This window comes from Nannospalax galili, unplaced genomic scaffold (assembly GCF_000622305.1).
Source record: "Nannospalax galili isolate Female #2095 unplaced genomic scaffold, S.galili_v1.0 scaffold1430, whole genome shotgun sequence".
In the NCBI taxonomy this organism is placed as follows: domain Eukaryota; kingdom Metazoa; phylum Chordata; class Mammalia; order Rodentia; family Spalacidae; genus Nannospalax; species Nannospalax galili.
In genome coordinates this window covers 829,975-855,105 of record NW_008329126.1, presented here as the reverse complement: position 1 = coordinate 855,105, position 25,131 = coordinate 829,975, and the positions used below count along the sequence as shown (strand labels likewise).

The window sequence follows — 25,131 nt, the reverse complement described above, 5'->3', positions numbered from 1 at the left end:
GACACTGATTCTAACCACTCCAACAGCTATCAAAATGCCTGAAAGCAAATCCTGAATCCATCACTCTCAAGTCCAGCCTTGGCAGACAAAAGAAAAATGAGGAGGAACCCATAGAAAATAGTTAGTTAGTCAGGATTACCAGATGAACAGGAAAGTTTTAAACTAGAAGATAAAAACCTTGTTCTGACTTTTTTCTAGTTCCCTGTCTAGAACTTGTAATGCTAATTACTCCTGCCTTTACTTCTCCTTCACATTTTCTATTCACCAGTCAAGGACTTTCTTTTCCACCTAGAGATAAGAGTTATGTAATTTGGGAGTCTTTCAGATAGATCCACTGAAGGGGTACTCCAATTGCCTCACCCTGCATCCCTACTCAGCATGGAATAAGCCAGAGTGCTCTGCGTCCCGAGTCCCTTATCCACATTTGGGTAACCTCTTCAGAGGATGGTGTGATAACAGGAGGTAGGAATTGGCTAGGCAGTTAGGGTAAAAAGACTCCAAAGGAAAGTAGCCAGTTTCTTGGCTAAAATTTACAATGTCCTTGGGCCTCTTAACAACATACTTGGTTCCAAAGGCAAAAAATGTCCAAAGTATCTGGGAGCTTTTATCTAATTCTTAAAAAATTTTAGGGTTACTCTTCAGAGGGGGGAATGTTAGAGTAGCCAAAAGCCCCATTTAAAAACATATAAAAGAAGAAAGAGTATAAGAAGTTATCAGAAAAAAAGTGGTGGGAGATATGGGTGAAGTTGAGAGGGAGTAGGCATGGATTTGTGTTATTTTTTTTTTTTCTTTTTGTCTTTTTGAGACAGGGCCTCCCTGTAGCCCCAGCTGTCCTGGAACTCACTATGTAGACCAGGATGGCCTTGAACTCACAGAGATCCGCCTGCCTCTGCCTCCCAAGTGCTGGGATTAAAGGCATGCGCCACCATACCGGGCGTGAGGGAATGGGCATGGATTTGATCAAAACATCTTATATGCATGTATGAAATTCTCAATAAATTATTTTTTTAAAAAAAGAAATGTTTGGAATACAAAGACCTAGACCATTACTATTATATGAGTTATTCCTTTATATGAGGTACCTAGATCAATCGAATTCACAGAGATTGAAAGCATAGAAGTTACTAAGGAACAAGGATGGGAGAAAGGGACAATAGGGAGATGTTAGGCCAATACAGAGTTTATACTTAAAATAGCCAAAAAAAAAGTTATAAAAACAGGATTATGATGATGGTTGAGCAACCTTGCAACATTTTAAAAAACTGTTAAAATGGGGGGCTGAAGAGATGGCTCAGTGGTTAAGATCACTGACCCGGGTTCAATTCTCAGCACCCACATGGCAGCTAACTCCAGTTCCAGGGGATCCAATGCCCTCTTCTGACCTCTGTGGACATCACACAACATGGGTGCACTTACATGCATGCAGGCAATACACTTGTACACATAAAAATAATAAAAATTTTAAAAATGGGTAACAGGAAAAAATATACAATATAATATAATGTAATATTACATGATAAATTAATTGAAAAAAGTCTGTTTCCCATAAAAATTGTATTCCTCATCTCATTTAAGCACACTGTTAAATTTTCTCAAGTCCTTCATTTTTGTCTTTTTAAAGTTAAAATAATTTCAATTATTTTGCCTTTGTTTTTTTTTTTATTATTTTTCTTTCAGGGAAACATTAACCTATTCATTGACAACAGAACAAAAATCCAATAAACAATTTCCCATTTAGAGTAAGCAAACAGGGTCACAAAAAACACTTGTGTATCATTTTGTTAATTTTCTGACCCTTAAAAAAAAAAATTCATAAGAGACGGGAGCAGCAGCACATGCCTGAGTATTAACACTCAGAGGCTAAAGCAGAGGGTGGCAAGTTCAAGGTCAGCCTGGACCACAGAGAGAGACCTTGTCTCAAAAGCAAAAAACAAAACCAGAATCATCCAAGGCAAAACATGACATGACAGTCAAAATGAAATACATCACATCATATTAATCTGCTTTTCTAAAAACTCACCTTAGTTTCCTTCCTTTGCTGGCTTTCCTGTCTACCTTCTTGCGGATCTTGCTTCGTAATTTCTGGATTGCAAGCCACTGCCTGGGAAATTCACAAGCAATGTTATGCATCATCACTTGCAGAAGCAGTTATGAATATTGACAAATTGGAATTTTTCTCACTAACACCCCTGCAGAAAGAAATCACCAACCTACATCAAATTCTTCAAGATAGTTTTGGATCAAAGTGACTAATCAATTGGAGAAGATTTGTGCAGTGGTAAAAAACAAATGGCAGCTGGGAAAATCTACAGCAAATTTGGTTAACAATGCTCCTCAGTATTTGGAGTTGCTGTGACAAGCACTCAATCTACCAGTCTGCAGGAAAACCCATTGAACAGTGTAGCTGCTTGGGCTTCCTCAAATGTTTCAGCCCTACACATGCTCTTTTGCTACCTGCGACTGACCGAGCTGAAAGCACCAACTCTCTAACTCTAGTTTTTCCTTTTCTAACACTCAAGTGCTTTTGCTTCTTGTTTCTAAAGATTTTTAACATTTATTTATTTATTATTTATTGTTTTTGGGTTTGTGTGTGTGTGTGTGTATGGAGGTTAGAGGACAAATTTGCAGGAATCAGTTTTCTCCTACCATGTGAGTTTCGGAATCAAACTCAGGTTGCCAGGCTTGGCAGCGAGTGCCTGTACCTGCTGAGCCATCCCTCCTTTCTATTCTTTTTTTTTGGGGGGGGTCTTTTTGAGACAGGGTCTTCCTGTAGCCCCAGCTGTCCTGGAACTCACTATGCAGACCAGGCTGGCCTTGAACTCACAGAGCTCCGCCTGCCTCTGCCTCCTGAGTGCTGGGATTAAAGGCATGCACCACCACACCTGGCACGCCTCCTTTCTAATTTTTAATAATTATCCACTAGTCTTAACAGTTGTTTACTTAATTTGTATTTCATCTAGAAATATTTCAATATGTAGTGTTAAACAACAAAGACTCTTCCTCTCCTCCCTCAATATAATCTTAATACCAATATCACACCTAAACACAAATACTCCTTTATTATCAAATGTTTAAAAGTCAGTTTCCACACTTCTCAAATTGTCACACTTTGATAGTTGGTTCATTTGAATCAGGGTCCACGGACCTGTAGGCATTATAGGTATGAAGAACTTAATTTTTCAAGTAAGGGATACTTATTAGGAAAATATTCCCACATTGCTCCTGTGAACGAATGTGAAAGGGAGGCCACAGCAGCCGCTAGTCACCTCACCCGACTCACAATGAAAATGCACCATCAGAAAAAAAAAAAATCTAGGGAAATCCAATTACTGTAATCTTAATATAATCTTAATTACCATAATCTATTTTATTGTAAAGTCAGATAAATGTACAATATAATCACCACTTAAATACAATTTACTCTGTCACATTAAATTTATGGTGAACAGTCCCACAACATTCCAAAGACATAGGAAATAGCAACAACATCCTATCCTAAAATTCAAATAATATTCAACTCAAATAGAATTATTTCATCAGCACAAAGTTTTCCCTGCTTTCTCCAAATGCTGCTCTGCCCAGAATCACATTCTGGCACTTGCAGCTTTTGTTTCCTTTCAAGCTTTTGCAAACGATGGCTCGTGGCTATTTAAATGTATGCTATTCATTAGGTGGCTCTCTAAATACCCTTCTTATTTTCCAACCACACGATGAAGCATACACACAAGAGCCTTTCTTTATACTTTGCATTCTACCCTGACATCTGGGTAATGCTGCCACGTTCCATTTCTAATTGTGTTGAAACTTTTATTGAAGGGGTGGAGGTCTAAATTAGTGCAGAATAACAGAGCAGATTTGACTTCGTGCTAAGAACCTGTTGTACAGAGCCACATTCTGACAGCTGAGAGGAGGGGTTTAGGTGGCAGTTTTCTACACACTGGTCAGCAGATTGCTATGGATATAATCACAATGCACACTCAGAGCAAAGAACAGAAGACAGACTAATAATTACAGGACCGATCATTGCCTTAGAGGCAGAATTAAGGGAACTCAAAGAAACTGCTATATTGTGGCTTGAATGAGAAGAAAACCATATCCTACCTTCCCATGGCCACCTGATCGTTGGGATCCAAGGAGCTGGTCTTCCGTTCTATGATTTCTCGAAGGAGCTAGGTGAAAAAGGATAGCAACTGAGCTATTTACCATCTCCTAGCACCAACCGGCTTTAAAAGGGCACAGATGGAATTCTGAATGGCATAGTGACAGCTCTTAAACTACAATCAATAAGGGATAACCCAGTGGCGGCAGCAGGACTGAATTTCCATGAACCCTTTCTTATTTATATATTTTTAAAGGTGGCTATGGCAACAGCTGAGAACAGAAGTCCATTTGGAAGACTGATAGTACTGCAGTTCATTTCAAATGGATCAATGAGTGTGCAACATTCTAATTTTCACTGTTTCTATGATCAGCTTTGTCTGCACCATCAATAACAATGGAGAATCTTTAAAAGGTCAGGTTGGGGGGCGAGGGTTTAGGGGACTGGGAGGGGGCGGGCAGAGGTCAGGTGGGAAAGACTATGTGGCAGAGAGGGAAATGCAGGAAATGCATCAGCTTCCCACCACTGGGATAATGGTGCAGGGCTAACGTCAGAACTATAACCCCAGTATCAGAAGATCTTCCTTGGGCAAAAAATCTTGACTGTCAATAATTAAGAGTGTGGACTTTGGGGCTGGAGATGGCTCAGCAGTTAAGAGCACTGACTGCTCTTGCAGAGGACCCAGGTTCGATTCACAGCACCTACATGGCGGCTACAAACCATCTGTAACTCCAGTTACAGGGGATCCAGTGCCTTCTAACCTCTGAGGGCATTTCGTGGGTGCACTTGCACATATGCAGGCAATGCACTCATACACATAAAATAAAGCCCTCTTCTGACCTCCGTGGCATTGCACAACACAGGTGCACTCACATACATGCAGGCAATACACTCATACACATAAAACAATAAAAATAATAAAGCCGGGCGTGGTGGCGCATGCCTTTAATCCCAGCACTCCGGAGGCAGAGGCAGGCAGATCTCTATGAGTTCAAGGCCAGCCTGGTCTACATAGTGAGTTCCAGGACAGCTGGGGCTACAGGGAGACCCTGTCTCAAAAAGACTGTGGACTTCAGCCAGGTGCGGTGGCACATGCCTTTAATCCCAGCACTTGGGAAGCAGAGGCAGGCGGATCTCTGAGTTCAAGGCAAGCCTGGTTTACACAGTGAATTCCAGGTCAGCTGTGACTACAGGGAGACCCTGTCTAAAAAAGAAAAACACTGTGGACTTCATCATTTTGCTGTCTACAATCAGACTCTTACTATGCTGGATACCAAGTGACTTAACCAGATGGAACACCAACACATGCACAGTCACAAACATTTTGAGGTACTCAAAAAAAGGTCATTTGTATTCACTACAGGTACAGCAGAGGGTAGGTCTCCATCCTGTATGGCAAACTCCACAGGAGCTCTAAATTACACCTCCAATCTTATCTGAATCCTGGGTACCCCACTGCATCCCATCAGAATCTAATCTATGCTTTTTATATATTTAGGAATTTGCATTAAAGTCCTAGGTGAAAAGATACCATGGTATTTAAACATTAAAGAAGAATTTTAAGAAAATTAGTTATCTCTCCTATACAAGTGGTACACGCAGAGAAATAGCAACAGAGATTAAAATTCCAAATATTTGAAAGAAATCTAAAATAAACCAGTTCCTGCTAATCATCCATCAATAATATAGGTTTGGCTTTAAAATTTGTTTCTTCACAGAAATAAGCAATTATTTTGTAGGTAAGGCATAGTAGTAATAGATATTTTACCAAATTAAATAGCTGAAGCCTTTGGGAGGACAGAGAAGAAATAAATTTCTATGAAAGTGGTTTACTTTCTAATTTTCATTTGTTTACGTAAGTAGGCACTGAAGAAATAAAACAAATTTATAAAAATATTCACCTCCATAAGAAGCATTTTTATTGCACAAGGGAAAAGAATATCTCAATCGCAATTAAAAATCCTCCTGTGATGTTTTTCATTTCCTTATTTTGGACATTATTACCACAGCAATTACGTTTTAAAATGCAGGGACCAGAGGCCAGGGGTTTATTATCACTAGAAAACAGCAAGCTATTTCTCTCCCCTGTTTATCTGATTGATTCCTAACATCTTTCTGGCAGCCAATCTATCAGTTTATCTCTCCTACTTCATCACAGTCACTTCTGGCAGCTAAATACAAGATCCAAATCCAGTGCTACACAGACGCACGACACAGTAAACCTATGTAACACTGCTACTGTGCAAACAGCTGCCCTTAAGGCTCAGCACAAATGGGCTCTGTCTTCTAGTCAATATTCTGTGAGAAGCAAGGCTGGGGAATGGGTGAGGGGAGAGGTTAATAATAATTTTTTTTAAATGAAGAGAAAATAATGGAATGACTGCATTTATTGCCCTTACCTTGTTCTAGCCACACAAGTGATTACAACCACCACTCCTGGTTTTCCTAATCGTCCCTGATCCCTTGAGGCTGGACAATCATGGCCACTGGGGAGCAAGCGCTCGTGGAAGGCTGCTCCAGCACATCAGGGCGGGCCTCATCTGGAAGATGCCCTTGACAAAGGCTGGAAACTGGAGCTGTACAACTGCAGAGGATCTGTTTATTACACTGCAGCAGCCTGGCCACTCAAACGCCAAGTTAGTGCTGTGTTTACTTTCACGCACTCTGTGTATCACACACATCCTGACCTGCATCCTGACTACCCAAGGGCTTCACATGGCTCTTCTTACTCATGCATGATCTCTGCCTACCTGTATAGCTTATCCAGTACAAAATTTCAGAAGATTCTCATTTCCATCATAGGAATGAAAACAGCAAAAACAAGCAAATAAACAAAACAGAAAACAAAACTCCACACAAGCTATTCCTGTGACACAGGTTCATTACCACTGGATTTGAATTTAATTTAATTTTTGAAGCAGAAAAGCTGCTTTCAAAAAAGTTGCTGAAGAGAAAGTGACTGAAGAATTTGATTTGGCTTCTGAATTCAATTTTTATAGCTTAACTTTATGCACAAACTTTTCTACTACAATTCAAGTTTCTGTTTCAATTACTAGAGCTTATTATTTCAACAAAAATGACATATTTATAGCAATTTTCTAGGTGACTCAAAAAAAAATTGAGAGGTCTAAGAAACTTTTTGGTTCTAATCTACTGTGATTCCTCCAGAGACTCAGAAAGAAAGGCTTGTTTCTCTGGGGAGAAAAATCATAGATGAAGTCAGGTTTCTAGGCCAGCCCATCAAAACCTATTTAACCCATAACGGTGCATATGAAGAAGGGGACTGGCAGTGTTACTGAGTACACAATCACATTTAAAATCTTGTGTGTGGGTGGGAGCACAGGCATGTCTTGGAGCACATGTGGAAGTCAAGAGGATTAACTTGTGGGAGTTAATTCTTTCTTCCCACTATGAGGGTCCTGGGATTGAACTCAGGTTGTCTGGCACCTGCCAAGCCATCTCACTGGCCCTCAGTGATCACATTTAAATTACTCTGACTGGGCTGGTGAGCTGGATCAGGAGTAAAGGCAGTGCTGCCAAGTCTGACAACCTGGGACCCACAAGGTGAAACGAGAGAACTGACTCCCGAAAATTATCCTCTGACTTACATATGTGCTCCATGGAACACACATACTCAACACACACACACACACACACACACACACACACACACACACACACAGAGTAATTAAAACATTAAAATACTCTGACTAGAAAGTATGCATGTCACAGTCAGCTAAAAAAGACAGACTATTTTTGTTATCTCCTCTCCCTTCTAATCAGAGTAGCAGTTTCCTTGTGGGGGAGGGGTAAGCAGCAGAGCATTACCCCATACAACCCAGCAACTGGCTGCATATACCAATTCCACTCACTGGAGGAAAGTACGTTTATTTTTGGAAAAACACAACTGCAGAAACTCCAGAGTGGGAATATGGAAGGCTGGGGTGAGGTACCAGTGGAAAGCTCTACACTCATCTCTAGGACCTTCTGTTGCCCTGTATTCTACACTTACAAAATGCTAGTACCAAACTGTATAATTTCTAGGCAAGAGAGCAGAGAGTTTTCTAGAAAAACAGAATGGTTGTCCCTATTCTCCCTAAAAGATTTCCAAGTCACTACAGTCTGAATGTGTCTCCCAAAATTCATGTGTTAGAAACTTCGTCTCCAGCAGTTAAGTGAACTAGCTGTTCTTCCAAAGGACCCAGGTTTGATTCCCAGCACCCACATTGCAGCTAACAACTGTCCAAAACTCCAATTCCAGGGGATCCAATGCCCTCTTCTGGCTTCCACAGGCTTTGCACAACATGGTGCACTTACATACATGCAGGCAACACTCATACACATAAAATAAAAATAAAATTTTTTTTTAAAAGAAAGACACTTCATCTCCAATGCACAGCATTGGAAAGTGCAGCCACCTGAAGGTTGAGTTATGAGGGCCCTGTACCCATGGAAGGGATCAGGTGCCCTTACATCTTCTACCACATGAAGACATAGCATTCCTCCCTATCCAGAGGATTCCACATTAAGATGTCATCTTGGAAGTAGAGAGCCAGTTCAACTGAACCTGCCTTGACCTTGAGCTTCCCAGTTACCAAAATGATGAGAAAATTTCTGGTTTTTATAAATGATTCAATCTCTAATAGTTTGTTACAGCAACATACACACAGAGGACTTTAGACATAAGTTCTGAAATTTGAAGGTGCTCTAATCAAGAGGTTATATCACAACACTATATTTTAGGAAGCCAAAGCTGTGTCCAGTTTCAACAGATTCAAAATTGTGTGTGTGTGTGTGTGTGTGTGTGTGTGTGCCCATGAGCTTGAGCATCTTCCTGTGTATACACACCCACGCAAAGGCCAGAGGTTAACACTGAATGTCCTCCCCAGTCATTCTTGTCCTGATTTTTGAGACACAGTCATTGAACCTGGAGCTTGCTGATGGGGCCAGACTGGTTGGCCAGCAAACCAAAGATTTTCTTTTCTGCCTCTCTGGTGCTAGGATTACAGGCAAGCACTGTTCTGTCCAGTTTTGCGTTTTGTTTTAGTGTGGGTTCTCAGGGACTGAACTCAGGATGTCATGGGTCGGACACATTTTACCAACTGAGTCATTTTCCAGCTCCCCAAATAAACTTTTCTTTTTTTTTTGTCTTTTTTGAGACAGGGTCTCCCTGTAGCCCCAGCTGTCCTGGAACTCACTATGTAGACCAGGCTGGCCTTGAACTCACAGAGATTTGCCTGCCTCTGCTTCCCGAGTGCTGGGATCAAAGGCATGCGCCACCACACCTGGCCCAAATACACTTTTTAATGCCTTACTTTCAAACAGAAAACAGAAAAAAAAATTAAATTCAATAATGGAATTGGAAGATAAATGTTTGAAAACCTTTGAGATATAACAAAAAGGCAAATAAATCCCTGTGCTGGTTAGTTTTGTTAACCTGACACAAACTAGAGACACCTGGGAAGAAGGAACCTCAACTGAAGAATTGCCTCCATCAGACTGTCATGTGCAAATATCTGTGAGAAAGTTTAATTGTTAACTGATGTAGGTCAGCCCACCATGGGTGGTGCCATCCATGGGCAGGTGAGCCTGGTCTGTAGAAGAAAGGAAGTTGGGCAAGCCAGGAGAAGCAAGTTAGTAAGCAGTATTCCTCCAGAGTCTGCAGTTCCAGCTTGACTTTCCTCAAAGATGAACTGTATCTTGGAGGTGTAGATGAAATAAACCCTTTCCTCCCCAAATGGATTTTGGTTACAGTTTCATCACAGCAACAGAAATCAAACCACTTCAGTCCCCTTGCATTTGTAAGAGTAGAAAAAAATAAGAGGATAATCTAATAAAGCCAAATATCTGACTAACAAAGGCCAGGAGAAAAATTTTAAAGTGGTCACAGTGAAAATTTCCTAAATCAAAGCAGGAACAATCTGACAAAGACTTAGTGTAATAAATGCGAAAGAGCCTTTGGCAAGACATATCAGCAAGAAACAATGGAAGAAGAGCTCAACAGAGAAAACATGGGTCACATATAAACAAGGTCGCCATATGCCCCAGTTTGCCCAAGAGTTTAGATTCAGGCCTGTGCCTACTGTTCTAGCTGGCTAGCACCTTAAGTGCTCCAGTTCTGACAATGAACTGTATGGCTGCCCTTTATATTAAAGAACAGAAACTCCACGAGTGATATCTAGACGCCTTTAATCCCAGCATTTGAGAAGCAGAGGCAGATGGATCTCTGTAAGACCAAGGCCAGCCTGACCTACAGCTGGAGCTACAGGGAGACCGTCTAAAAAAAGGGAAACTACAACAGGATTCTGACTTCATATAGAACCAAAAGAGTGGCCTTTGCAACTGAAGATACCATAGGACTGCAAAGGAATGCTTTTAAAGTTCTGAGGAAAACAATTTTCACCTAAAATTCCAAATTCCATGCACAGCCAAATCATTAATCAAGTACAATGAGAATTACATATAGATATCTTCACACATGCAAACACTCAAGTTACTTTCTACACACTCCTTTCATAGAAAGATGTGCTTCAGTAACTGAGAGCACATGGCAAAAAAAATTTAAGATGTGGGCTGGAGAGATGGCTCAGTGGTTAAAAGCACTGGCTACTCTTGCAAAGGACTGGGTTCAGTTCCCAGCACCCACAGTCTGTAAATTCCATTCCCAGGGGATCTGACGCCCTTTTCTGACCTCCTCGGACATTACACAACATTGAGTATATTTACATACGTGCAGACAATTCACTCACACACATTTATTTAATTTGGGTCTTTTTTGAGATAGGGTCTCCCTGTAGCCCCAGCTGGCCTGGAACTTACTATGTAGATCAGGCTGACCTTGAACTCAGAGATCCACCTGCCTCTGCCTCCCAAGTGCTGGGACTAAAGTCGTGCACCATCATGCCCAGCAAAATAAATACTTTTTTATAAAGAAAGGTAAGATGTTAGAAAATGGAAGGAAAAAAGCAAGGGCAAGTCCCAGGAATGCAGTGGGCATGCACAGGCTGAAGCAACTATTCCAGAAAATGAGAGCCAGGGAGCTCTAGGGGTGAGGGTTCCAGGAGAAAAAGTGAGGGGAGGGTTATCAGTTATTTTGTAAATTTGAGGAAAAAATAGCAACAGATAGAAATAATAAGTCAATATCATTCAATATGCATTATAAGCACTCAGAAAAAAATAGAAAATGCAACTTTTACTTATGAACATTTATTTAGAAATAGTATATAAAGAGTGACTTCCAGCCATCCTGCTGGGTATGAAGTGTTATCCTATTTGATTTGGATCTGAATGTCCCTGGTAACTAGTGACATGGGACATCTGCCTGCACTTACTGACAGGAGTGTATCCTCTTTAGAGAAATGTCTCTTTAGATTTTTAATCATTTTAAATGATTGTGTTTCTGTTATCAAGGCACAAGAGTTCTTCATGCATTCTGGACAACAGCCCCTTACAAGTCCCCATTCTGAAATGTCTTTCCATTTTCTTCTTTAAGCAATTTTTTATTTATTTTTATGTATATGAGTGTTTTGCCTGCATGTATGGAAGTGTACTACATGCATGCAGTGCCTGTGGAGGCCAGAGAGGGCCTCCCAGATCTCCTAGAACTGGAGTTACAGATGGTTGTTAGCTACTATGTGGTGCTGGGAACCAACCCTAGGTCCTCTGCAAGAGCAGCTAGTATTCTTAATCCCTGAGCCATCTCTCCAGCCGTTTGCTTTCTTAATGGTATCATTTGCAGCAGATAAATTTTTATTTTTGATATAATTTTTTTTGACAGTTTCCCTAGTTCCAACCTGTCTGGAACTATGTAGACCAGGCTGGCCTCGATCTCAGAGATTCATCTGCCTTTGCCTCTGCTGGGACTAAAGGTGTGCGCCACCATATCCAGCGTGACATAATCTATTTTTTTTCTTTTACCATTTGCACTTTCAATATATCTAAGAAACCACTGTGTAGCCCAAGGCCATTACTCCTAGGACTATTCTGAGTTTTCTAGTTCATAGTTTGCCTCTATGATACATTTTGAGTTAACCTGTATATGGTATAAGGAGGTACAGTAGAGGTCCAACCTTATTCTTTTATATGTGAATATCCAATAATTCCATTTGTTGAAAAGACTATTCTCTTCCCCATTCAACTCTCTTAGCACTCTGTTAAAAGCCAAGTAATTTTTTTTGTCTTTTTGAGACAGGGTCTCCCTGCAGCTGGCCTGGATTCACTATGGAGACCAGGCTGGCCTCGAACTCACAGAGATCTTCCTGCCTCTGGGACTAAAGGTGTGTACCACCACACTCAGCTTAAAAGCCAAGTAATTTTTAAAGCATTTAGTTTTATGGCTACCTATTCCCTGGCTTTTAGAATTTGGGACCCAGAATTATTGATTCTAACTTCTTGGGCTTCTCCATCCATAGCCACAGATGCTTGAGAAGGAAAAACTTGGGAAATCCTCTCTCTGTAACTCAGCTGCTACTCAGCTGTAGCAGGATTCCTAAGGCTCCCTTCCCCCGTACAAGGAGCTGGCCCAACTCCTCTGTGTGTTCTGGAACGTCCTTCACTGAGACACAAAATTAGACTCAAAGCCTGTAACCTTAGCACTCAGGTGGAAATAGGAAAATGAGTTCAAGGTCATCTTCCACTAATCCTTCTGCTTCTCACTCTCACACAAGAATTCTACAGGCGCTGTCTCCTACTTTACCCCCTTTTTTGTTCTTAGCTCCCGAGCCTTTCAAATTCATCCCAAAAGGAGTCACTTGTCATTTTTATATTACATACTTGAAGTATATAAATAATAAATTTGCATATATCTGTAATTTCACATGGTTTGGAAGAACTGCTATACATTTCTATAATGTAAACTCAGTATAAAATAACCAACTCTCCAGAAGGAACTATGTTTCTCTAGCTTCTTTCCACACTGTCCATTTAATAATCAACTACTTCTACCACCTAATATTTCTTCTTTCACTATCTTACTGAAACAAAGTCATCCTGAGGTTTCAAGCTCTTTCCACCTAACAGGCATGGGTCACTACTTATTACTTGTCACAACTAGATGTCTTGAAGTAGCAAGTGACACTGGACATTCTTGCAGGTGTTCAGTATCTCACTGGTTTTGCTCCATATCCAGCCAAGACTCAGTTCTAGGCTTTCTGTTCTCTTCATCCACACACCTTCCTCAAGAGTTTCCTTCTCTTCTCAAGGTTTCAATGATCTAAGAGTTCCTTTTCCATTAAACTAATATTTACTCCAGTCCCAAGGCTTATATTCATGAATTTGTTCATTTTTCTCTATAGCCACCCTCATATAGGTATCATCTTCATCCCATAAATACTTGCTGAGTACATGGGGAAAGTAACAGAAGACTACAGCATACCCGTGCTGTCGTGCTTTCCTCACATTTATTCTTATCCCTCATCCATTGTAGTAGTGCCCTATTTTCAAAATGCAATGTGCCCAGCAGCATCTGGCCCTTTATGTAGTATCTCTTCACTCTAACTTAACCTCGTGAGTCTTGGCCCAGTCCCGCTAGTTTTTCTGCACTTGAAATATCCCACTGTCACTCCCACATGGAGAATGGAGATCTTTTAAAGCATGCAGTGCCTTAGAAAAGGCTTCCTGGACCAAATCTGCTGACCTTGCCTCTCCTGCTCTATTTATTGGTTAACTCTCAGCTCAATCACCTCTTCCTCAGGGAAATGTTTCTTTTTTTGGGGGGGGGGGTAGTCTTTTTGAGACAGGGTCTCCCTGTAGCCCCAGCTGGCCTGGAACTCACTATGTAGACCAGGCTGGCCTCGAACTTACAGAGATCTGCCTGCCTCTGCCTCCCAAGTGCTGGGATTAAAGGCGTGCGCCACCATGCCCAGCCAGGGAAATAATTTTAACCATATGCCCTTCATTCAAAATATGTCTTCATAGCTGGGCATGGTATCGCACACCTTCGATCCCAGCAGAGACAGGTGGATCTCTGTGAGTTCAAGGCCAGCCTGGTCTACATAGTGAGTTCCACACCAGTTGGAGCTACAGAAGCCCCTGTCTCAAAAAGACAAAAAAAAAAAAAAAAAAGGAAAAGAAAAGAGAAGTCTTCCTAGTAGATTGCTTGAATGGTTTCTGATGTTCTCTACTAGGTGACTGCTTCACAGAGAATAGAGACTAACTATGCTCATCACCCTACCCCCTGCAAAGGCCCACTGAAGAGGCTCAATAAATGTATACAAGGGGTGGGGGGAGCCACTTTTTGGGGAAAAAAGCCAACTTCTTGTTTTCTTTATTATTCACACACCTTCTCATTGCTTTTATTTTGAGATGAAGTCTATGTTGTGTAGGCTGGTCTCAAACTCATGCGTTCAAGTGATCCTCCTACCTCACCTGCCCGTGTAGCAGGGACTACAGATGCACACCATCGTGCTTGGCTTCAATGTTTGTAAACAAAAGGAGCCACATTATACAATACCTAGACTCTTACTACTGAGAGTTTTATTATCTACCTGGGCAACAGAAGAGCCTACCAGTTTTTGCCAAATTCTTCAAAACATGTCTTCATTCCGTTATCAATAATATTTCTAGTGCAAACAACATTCTCCTCCCATGTCACTCATTCCTTGCTCTCAGATGGCTTATAACAAATATAAGGATGGTCTATTTAACAAACTCTGGTGATTTAAGTAGGTGAGAATGATCCCTACCTTGTTTTGCTTTAACCTCAAGGGTATTTGAATTCAAAACAAAACCTACCTAATCCAAATGAATTAAGATAATCTTAAACTATGTCTTATTCTATTACTACTAAAATGATACCGATCTATCCTCTTCCCTTTTGCATGTCACGTCCCTAAAGAAACTAGTTCTTCTCAGCAAATGGAGAGGCTGCAGATCTTTGGTGCTTCCTCACACCCTTCAACACCCTGACTGCCACAATCTCCTTTGACTTGGTTCTTTTGCTGCAGGAGTGGTGTCAGAATTAATTTTGTTATAGTGTTTGATATCTAAATATCTTTTATCTAAGAAACAGGTTTCTCAAACACTGGCCAAGGAGTTGGCCTCCATTTTCTGAGCTTGAATGTTTCTAAGCCATAGCTTTCACTCAGGTGAACGAGTGTGCTACACAGTTCAAAACAACTGGACGTGTCTGTCGGGTCCAGGATACCTGGGGAGCCTTCCCAGCTATGTAATTCATCTGAAGCAAGTTATGTGACCTTTCGGAAACTTTGTTTCCTCATCTCTGAAGTAGCAAGTACACCTCATAGATTTACTTTGGAAATTAAAAAGATGATAAAAGCAAAGCACCTGGCAAAATCTAAGTATTCCATAAACAGAAACACTGTCAACATCAGATAATACCATGATACACCCCAAACTCCATTTGGAACAAAAATGTAGCACCTTCTACGGCTATGCCACTGCAGCTGCTAATAATCAACAAGAACAGTAGTTCCATTTTTTTCTTCTACTTATTTCCAAAAATAGAAAATGAATAGGATGTGAAATTAGAGAAAAGCAGAGTCAAGGATGAAAATATGATGAACACAAAAAACTTGCAAAAGTGCTGAAGTCAACACTTACAAAGTTTAGTACTGGCTCTAGAAATGTTCCAAACTGTTCCATCATAAACAAACAAGTGGCCCTCTTCTTATTTACCCTATTTGAACTTGCTGCTATTCTCTTTTTGTATCCCCTACACCCTCTGACCCATCACCTCTCTGTCTAGGCCTCCCCAGACCCCAGCTCCCTCTCAGTCTACCTACCATTCCATCTACCCTTCTTTGACGCTTTGGACCAAATGTTATCACCTCCTCCCTGGTGCCTCCTCAAGCTCCCTCAAACTATTACTAATCACTCTCTCTTCAGTAGTCACCACTAGGCATTTCTGGTTATTTATGTCATCTTCTTTACTTGGCTAAAAGCATCTTACTCAGTTATTACATATATTCCTGCCAGAGCTCTCTCTACCCATGGCCACATTGATTATTTGATAGTTTTTCTGAGTCAGTTAGTAAGAAGACACTTTAGGGAACAAGTATGAAAAGTATCCATTTATAAAAGCAAGTGCAACAGTTATGAGAAAATTAACATAGAGAAGAATGGAAGGAAATCAGAATGAGTGAATAAATCCAAGAAACACCTTAATTCTGCAGTTAGGGATGAGTTGCCTTTGGTTAGGAAGGTAGGAGAATATAGCTAGAGACCAATACTGGGCAAATCCACCTAACCCCATCCCTGTCTGGGTCTTTAAAGACTCAATTGGCTTTTCTACCTTTTGACTTGGCAGTGAGTCCTGTCCTCCTGAGATAGCACAAAGGCCCATGATTTGGAAGCAATGACAAATACATGCACAGAGTAAAGCGACAGTTTTCAAAGGCCATAATATTTCACTAAGCTCAGCCATATGGCTTAAAATTTATTAGTCAAAACAGAAAACTTTCTCATCAGAACCCATATATTTCTTTTTAAAAAATATTTTAATTATTATTTTATGTATATGCGTGCATTGCCTGCAAGTAGGTAAGTGCACCCGTGTCATGCAATGCCCACGGAGGACAGAAGAGGCTGTTGGATCCCCTGGAACTGGAGTTACAGACAGTTGTTAGCTGCCATGTGGGTGCTGGGATTCGAACCTGGGTCTTCTGCAAGAACAGCCAGTGTTCTTAACTGCTGAGCCATCTCTCCAGCCCCAGAACCCATATATTTCTTTAGACATATAGTATCTCTCCATGTCTAATTATTAACCAGAAACATAAGTAACTCACAATTGGTATTGGGCCCTGATGTCTGAGGCCAAATAAGCAGTCAGCAATTTGAATGCTAAAGAACTTCTTGCCACTTTGCTCTTCCTTTCTTCTTACAAGTAAAAATACTTTTATAACAACTAAATGACTGCACTAAGCCACTCTTTAATTTTTGCTAAAAGTAACAACCATGGGAGGGTGCTATTTTTTAGGTTTTCCAACAGTTTTCATTTCAAATATTCTGCCTCTTGGTCACCAGACACGTCCTGGGTTTTTTTGTTTGGGGGTTTTCTTTTTTTTTTTCTTCCCTTTCCTATAATAAAGGTGAAGAGTGGGTTCTTGGGCCCATCAGCTCATTCTTAACAATATTTCTTTTAGTAGCCTTATATAATCTATCATTTATGTTGGAAGAATAGAAGTCACACCAAACTGGAGGATTCACAGGTAAGAAAAGTTGTAAGATGTCCCTTGACAACTAAAAGACTGGCAGAAGCAAACTCTCTTTCCACTTCCTCTCTAGGTCAGTAATTCTTCAACTTCACTAGGATCAACACACGAATGATCCTGGCGTTTTTTTTAGCATCCCTCATCCTCCCCTCATCTAGAGTGCCCACTCTTTATCAGGTACATAAGATTCCTTGGTTCCTTAGGACAACCACCCCAGGTATTTGTCAACTCTACAGCAACCTGTGCCTTTCTTATGTAGAGCCACAACTTCTTGGTGGGGAGAGGAAGAGGGAAGTTCAGAATTCAGAATTTTCAGCAAGGAAACAAGGTGCATAAACCATAATTGCCTCTAAATCCACAGAAGAGATAGAAATATTGAAAACTCAGGCTGAAGAAGGAAGTGAAAAACCCAATAAGCCAATTTGAAACAACAGGTGAAAGCCTCACCAATAGAACAAATGAAATGGAAAACAGAGTATCAACACTGTAGGATAAAGTTTAAGTACTGGCCTGCTCAAGCAAGGATTATGAAAAATTTAAAAAAAAACAACACAGGAATGGAATATGCAGGAGATGTGGGACACCATGAAAAGGCCAAATCTACACATCCTAGGCATAGAGGAAGGAGAAGAATTTCAGGTTAATGGTATTGGCCAGATCTTAAACAGGATTGTACACGAGAATTTCCCAAAATTAAGGAAAGACATCCCCATACAAATACAAGAAGCACATGGAACACCACATAGACAGGACCAGAAAAGAAACTCCCCATGGCTTATCACAGTAAAAACACTAAACGCACAGAACAAAGAGAGAATACTGAAAGCAGCAAAAGAAAAACAAGTCACATACAAAGGAAAGCCCATCAGAATTACAGCTGACTTATCAATGCAAACTGTGAAAGCCAGAAGAGCCTGGACCAAGGTATTTCCAGTTCTACATGACAGTAGATGCCAGCCCAGAATACTTTACCCAGCAAAAATGGCTATTATACTTGAAGGGGAAAGAAAAAGTCTTCCATAGCACAAACAAGCTGAAAGAATACATGTGCACAAATCCGGCCCTTCAAAGGATACCTGAAGCAATACAAAGAATGGAGAAAGGAACAACTATATTCCAGGGGCAACAGAAAGAAACTTAATGGAGGTATAATTGTGGAAACACAAATTAGACAAAAAACGCAAACAGTAATCAAAATGATAGCAACCAATATATATCTTTCAATAATAACTTTAAAATTAATGTACTGAACTCCCCAGTCAAAAGACATAGGCTAGTTGAATGGATTAAGAAACCAAATCCATCCTTTTGTTGTCTGCAAGAAACCCATCTCACCTTCAAGGACAGGCAATACCTTAAGGTGAAAGGATGGAAAAGAATATTCCAAGCAAATGACACTAAGAAACAAGCAGGGGGGTTGCAGTTTTAATATCTGACAAAATAGACTTCAAAGGAAAACTAATCAGAAGAGATAAGGAGGGTCACTTCATTCTGATCAAAGGAACAATTAACCAAGAAGATATTACAATCCTTAACATATATGCACCAAACTCTGGTGTACCCAAATTCATAAAAACAACAGTACAGGACTTGAAGACACAGATTAATCCCAACTCAATAATAGTAGGGGACTTCAATGCTCCACTGTCACCATTAAATGATACCATACATCAAATGGATCTAACAGACATATACCGAATATCCCACTCAAGCACCAAAGAATATACTTTCTATTCAGCACTCAAAGGAACTTTCTCAAAAATGGACCACATACGGGGGCACAAAACAAACCTCAACAAATACAAAAAAAAAATTAAAATAATTCCATGCATTCCAACAGACCACAACATAATAAAGCTTAAAATCAACATGGGAAGAAGCCCTAGGAACTACACAAACCCATGGAGATTAAACAACACTCCTGAATGATGAGTGGATCAAAGGAGAAATTAAGAAAGAAATGAAAGTAATCCTGGAATTCAAAGAAAAGGACAATACAACACAACAAAACCTCTGGGACACTTTAAAAGCACTCCCGAGAATGAAGATTATAGTTCTAAATGCCTACATTAAAAAAATCAGAAAGAACATAAATAAAAGAATGAATCTAAGAGCTGGTTCTTTGAAAAGCTAAACAAGATAAACAGACCCTTAGCCCAGTTAACCAAAGCAAAGAGCAACTCCAAATCAACAAAATCAGAGATGAAAGGGGAAACATCACAACAGACACCCAAAAGTTGCAGAACATTGTAAAGGAACACTTTACAATGTTTTTACCTATACTCTAAATTTGAAAACCTAAAAGAAATGGATGGATATCTAAAACCATGGGAACCACTGTGCTGGATAGCTTTAGTGTCAACTTGACACACCTGGGTTGAGGGAGCCTCAATCAGGAAATTGCCTCTATTGGACTGGCCTGTGGCCATGTCTGAAGGGCATCTTCTTGATGAGTGATGTGGGAGGGCCCAGCCCACTGTGGGTGGTGCCACCCCTGGGCAGGTGGGCCTGTGTTGCATAAGAAAGCAGGCTGAGCAGGGGCCAAGGGAGCAAGCCAGTAAGCAGCGTTCCTCCATGGCCTGTGCTCCAACTCCTGCCTCCAGGTTCCTGCCCTGAGTTCCTACCTTGGGCTCCCTGATGAACTGCGACCTGGGAGATGTAAGACAAATAAACCCTTTCCTCCCCAAGTTGGTATTCGTCAGAGTATTTTGTCACAGCAATGAAGAACAAACTAGGACAACCTCCAAAGTTAAACCAAGAAGAGATCAACAATTAATCAGACCCATAACATACAAGGAAATCAAACAGTAATACAAAATCGCCCGACTAAAAAAAGCCCAGGCCCAGATGGATTTACTTCAGAATTCTACCAGACATTTAAAGAGCTCCAACCAATACTACTTAAATTATTCAAAGTGATAGAAACAGAAGAACTCCCAAATTCCTTCTAGGAAGCCAGCATCACTCCAGTACCAAAACCAGGTAAAGACACAACCAAAAAAAACTACAAACCCATAATCCTTAATGAACATAGATGCAAAAATTCTCAACAAAATACTTGCAAACCACATACATCAAAAACATCATTCACCATTATCAAGTAGGCTTTATTCCAGAGATGCAGTGATGGTTCAATAAATGCAAGTCAATAAACATCATCAATCATATAAATGGACTCAAAGCCAAAAACCACATCATCATTTCAATAGATGCAGGAAAGGCTTTCAAAGGAAATTCAGAATGCATTCATGATAAAAGTTCAAAAGGGAATTGGACTGGAGGAAACATACCTCAACATAATTAAAGCTATATACAACAAACCCACAGCTAACATCATTCTAAATATAAAAAAACTGGAAGCATTCCCATTAAAATCAGGAACCAGACAAAGATGTCCACTATCTCCACTCCTTTTTGGTACAGTGCTTGAAACTCTTGCTACAGCAATAAGACAAGAGAAGGAAATTAAAGAAGTACTAATTGGAAAAGAAGAGGTCAAATTATCTCTTTTTGCAGATGATATGAAATGAAGAGAACACTAATGCATCTTTCAATTCTCATCAATGAAGCTCCCTCATACAACAGAGGGCTAAGAAAGTAAAAGGTCACAAATGGCCAAAACAAAGAGAGTAAGAGTCTTCAGAGTGTGGGTCCTTGGACAGGACTCTTATATCAAAATCTACCCATAATACACATAAAAATACACAAAAAATTATAAAATAATAAAAATAAAATGTGGTTTTGCTGGGTGTGGTGGCACAGGCCTGTAATCCTTGTATGTGGTAGGTGGAGACAGGAGAATCAAGAGTTCGAGGCCAGCTAGCTATCAAATGCTAGCACTGATGCCATGCTTGGGTCTCAATACTGAGAGACAAAGCATGGCAGCAGCATCACTGGGAAGTGCCTAAAGAGACAGCATAGAAGCTACTACACATCTCAAGTAAGATTTTGTTTTTTTAATTTTATGTGTATGAGTGTGATGCTTGCATGTTGGTAAGTGTACCTGTGTCCTGCAATGCCCGTGGAGGGTAGAAAATGCTGTCAGATCCCCTGGAACTGGAGTTACAGATAGTTGTTAGCTGCCATGTGGGTGCTGGGATTTGAACCTGGGTCTTCTGCAAGAACAGTCAGTGTTCTTAACTGCTGAACTATCTTGTATTTAATACGTAGCATCACTTGTATTTAATTGGACATTGGTATTTAGTTTTGATTTTTTTTTTTCTTGGTCTTTTTGAGACAGGGTCTCCCTGTAGCTCCAGCTGGCCTGGAACTTACTATGTAGACTAGACTGGCCTTGAACTCCCAGAGATTCACCTGCCTCTGCCACCTGAATGCTGGGATTAAAGACATGTGCCACCACACCTAGCCTAGTTTTGATTTTTTAAAGATAGTGTTATGTTACCATGCCCCAAGAAACCAAAATGATTAGTTTATTGCTGTCTTCAATTATAATTTCAATTTTTGAATTTATTTATTTTATATATATTCTCTCTAAAATCACCACTAAGGTCTATATGTGATAAATTTCACTAGACTTTTAAGAAAGAGACCTCAAAAACATTTAAAAAGAACCACCTCCCCTGAAGGCCAGCTCTCATAGTTTTGAAGAACACTAAACAAGTGGGTAAGGGAGAATATCAATTGATGGTCCAACCCTAGCTTCAAGACCTAAAAACCACATCAATGATCAAGAGTATTGGTACAGTAGTGGCACTTTTATCTTGGGGGTAATTAACAGCTACCTAATTGGACTTAAAGCCCATTCAATGGGAGGAAACTCATGTTTGGTACTATAAACCTAGCCAAATACACATAGCTGGAAAGGTACTAGATGATAGAGAAAACCCAAGGCTCTCATATCCCTAGACAAATGTAATTTTTTACTGTGTGCAAAATATGGATCCTTAAATTTACAGACAAGTATCCCAGCCACCACCCATCAAAGTAGCTTTGTTTTCAAGAGACAGAGATTATTACAGAGTTATACCACTGGTCACATACAGAGATTCTCTGTGAATTGCCCAAGCCCAAGTGGGACATTTAGGATGCAACCTCTATACTTAAGATTCAGAGAATACAGAACAAGGGATGAAGAGAACACTAATGCATCTTTCAATTCTCATCAAAGAAGCTCCTCCTGCAACAGAGGGCCAGGAACACAAAAGGCCACAAATGGCCAAAATGTAGAGAATAAGAGTCAGCAGAGTATGGGTCCTTGGACAGGTCTCTTATATTGAGGTCCATCCACCCAGGGCTCAGGGATCACTGCTGAAGAGGGTGGCAGAAATATTGTAAGAATCAGGGATGAGGTGCATGACCATATGGAAATAGTCCTACAGGTGCCTGGGATCCTTCTCATACAAACCTACAGCAATGGTGCCAGCATGCATAAGACGCATGCAAACTTAGGCAGACAAAAACCTAGCACAGAACTGGGGAAATAAACAGCAAGCCCCAATCTTAGTCGAAGAATTATTGGCAGCTGATTACTGCTGGATGAGAAGGAGCTGATCTTTTTGAAGAGAGAGATTCTAGATAGGCTGACTAAACCCCAGTGGATGAACTTACACTGAGGGACATCTCAGGACACTAACTTTATATATAATCGGCCTTAATATAAATGATAGACTATATGAACTCCAATGGGGGGGGCCTGTGGGAGGGTACCAAAAGAGAAGGGGCAATGGGGCATAAAGATGATTTTATGTTATGAAATACACAAAAATTCAATAAAAAATTTAAAAATAAGCCGGGCATGGTGGTGCATGCCTTTGATCCCAGCACTTGGGAGACAGAGGCAGGCAGATCTTTCTAAGTTCAAGGCCAGCATGGTCTACATAGTGAGTTCCAGGACAGCTGGGGCTGCAAGGAGATCCTGTCACAAAATAAAAAAAAAAAAAAAAAAAAAAAAAAAAAAAAAATTAAAAATACAATTAAAAACAAAAGACTGCTTTAGATAAAGGCATCTAATTTCCAATAATGTATTAACAGGAGCAAGAAGAGGTTCATATCAAACTTTAAAACATTATTATCCATCAACTTAATAACTGGAAAGATACATGCCAACAGTAAGAATACTGTAGGCTATTAACTGCTGCGATGGCTTGAGATACCCCTTTTTCTCATTTCCATCTAAATGCACACAATTAAAGCCACCATATCAACTGTCCATTTTAATCACTCACCAATTAAATTAAAGAAAACCATCCTGTCAGACAGCCTGCCTCTTCTTTATTTCTCAACATGATCAACTTTTAATAGTTCACCAAATTAGTAATTACTTGTTTATGGCATTATCAGATTTCTTGGATACAGAGGTCAAGCGTGTGGCAAGGTCAATTCTAGACTGTCCTGATGGCAAATAAAAGAGAAATTTAACCCATCAAAGCAGTCATCAAAAAAGCAAAACCTATTACACTTTTCTCTAGATACTCCTGGCTAGATTCAGTGACAATAAAAACCAGATCAAAACTAAACAGAGCTAGAAGTAACATCCAAAATCCTAGTGAACTCTTAGAAATCCAAGCATCAGCATGTCAACATCTAAGTTCAATTAGTCCTTTCTGAACAAAATACCTAGGAAAAACTCATGAGGTCTGAGATATGAAAAGCCAGGCACTTCACCTGCTCATTGTGAAGGCCAGTCACCTCATACTATAGGGATCTTGTGAGGATTAAATAAAGACGTCTGTCAACCACCTATTTACTTAGGCCAGGAGCTGGTACATAACTAGAGCTCAGTGAATGTTGATTCTCCCACAAATCTTAAAAGAACTCAGGCTTGCCAAGACAAATACCACCTGACATTTAAAAAAAAAAAAACAAACAAACAAGCTGGGCGTGGTGGCGCACGCTTTTAATCCCAGCACTCGGGAGGCAGACAGGTGGATCTCTGTGAGTTCAAGGCCAGCCTGGTCTACATAGTGAGTTCCAGGACAGCTGGGGCTACAGGGAGACCCTGTCTCAAAAAGACCAAAAAAAGAAAAACCTTAAGTAAGGTTTATAAAGTAGCAGATAGGATCATGAAAACGAAAAATAGGTACTGAAAACATTTCTGAATGGCCATCCTTCATGGTCACTTACAACCTTCGTGTTTTGTAAAATTGTCTTTAGGGTTGGGCTTTGACATGAAGCAGACCAAATGTAAACTAATTCTTTTTGAAAGTAAAATCTTACACTGCTTTTCTGCACCAGGTGAACAGTACCTTTCATAAAACCTTCACCTCAAACTTTCAGCAATTCTAGTTTCCAAACAAAGCAGTAACAAAACTATAAAGCTCATTTTTTTCATTAGAATTTTTAGGTAACAGGAATTTAATAAATCATTTGCCTTCCAAGGGAAAATTTACTAACAACACAGTATTTCTTCTAGTCCCAAAAAAGCCTGAAGCTTAGTTATTTACAAGTAATACTATAGTACAACTTTTTATGGCTCAAGAATACAATATTTAAGCAATAAAGGTATACAGAGAGAAGAAGACTTGGTCTAAATAGTCTTGAGACTAAGGACAAGTGTGGCCATTTACTGTGTGACTTTCAGGAGGATACTTAGGAGTTTTTTAGGGACTCTACTTTTCAAGTCTTTTCAGCTCTACAACTAATTGGGGGTTGGCGAGATGGCTCAATGGGTAAACGTGCTTGCCACCAACCCTGCAACCTGAGTTTACACATGCACTGTGGCACACATGTACATATGATTAAATAAATACGGCTGGGCGTGGTGGCGCACGCCTTTAATCCCAGCACTTGGGAGGCAGAGGCAGGTGGATCTCTGTGAGTTCAAAGCCATCCGCATCTACATAGTGAGTTCTAGGATAGCTGGGGCTACAGGGAGACCGTGTCTCAAAAAGACCATAAATAAAT

General features: G+C 40.2%; 1 protein-coding gene across 1 annotated transcript in view; it reads right to left on the bottom strand.

Annotated features, from left to right (window-relative positions):
• Aatf (apoptosis antagonizing transcription factor) overlaps positions 1-25,131 on the bottom strand; it is a 125,676-nt gene that overhangs the window by 46,164 nt on the left and 54,381 nt on the right. The window contains exons 9-10 of the mRNA XM_008831267.2: positions 4,102-4,169; positions 2,021-2,101 (exon numbers count right to left, since the gene is read on the bottom strand). Of these exons, the coding sequence (XP_008829489.1) occupies positions 2,021-2,101; positions 4,102-4,169 (149 nt within the window). The remainder of the gene's footprint in view (positions 1-2,020; positions 2,102-4,101; positions 4,170-25,131) is intronic.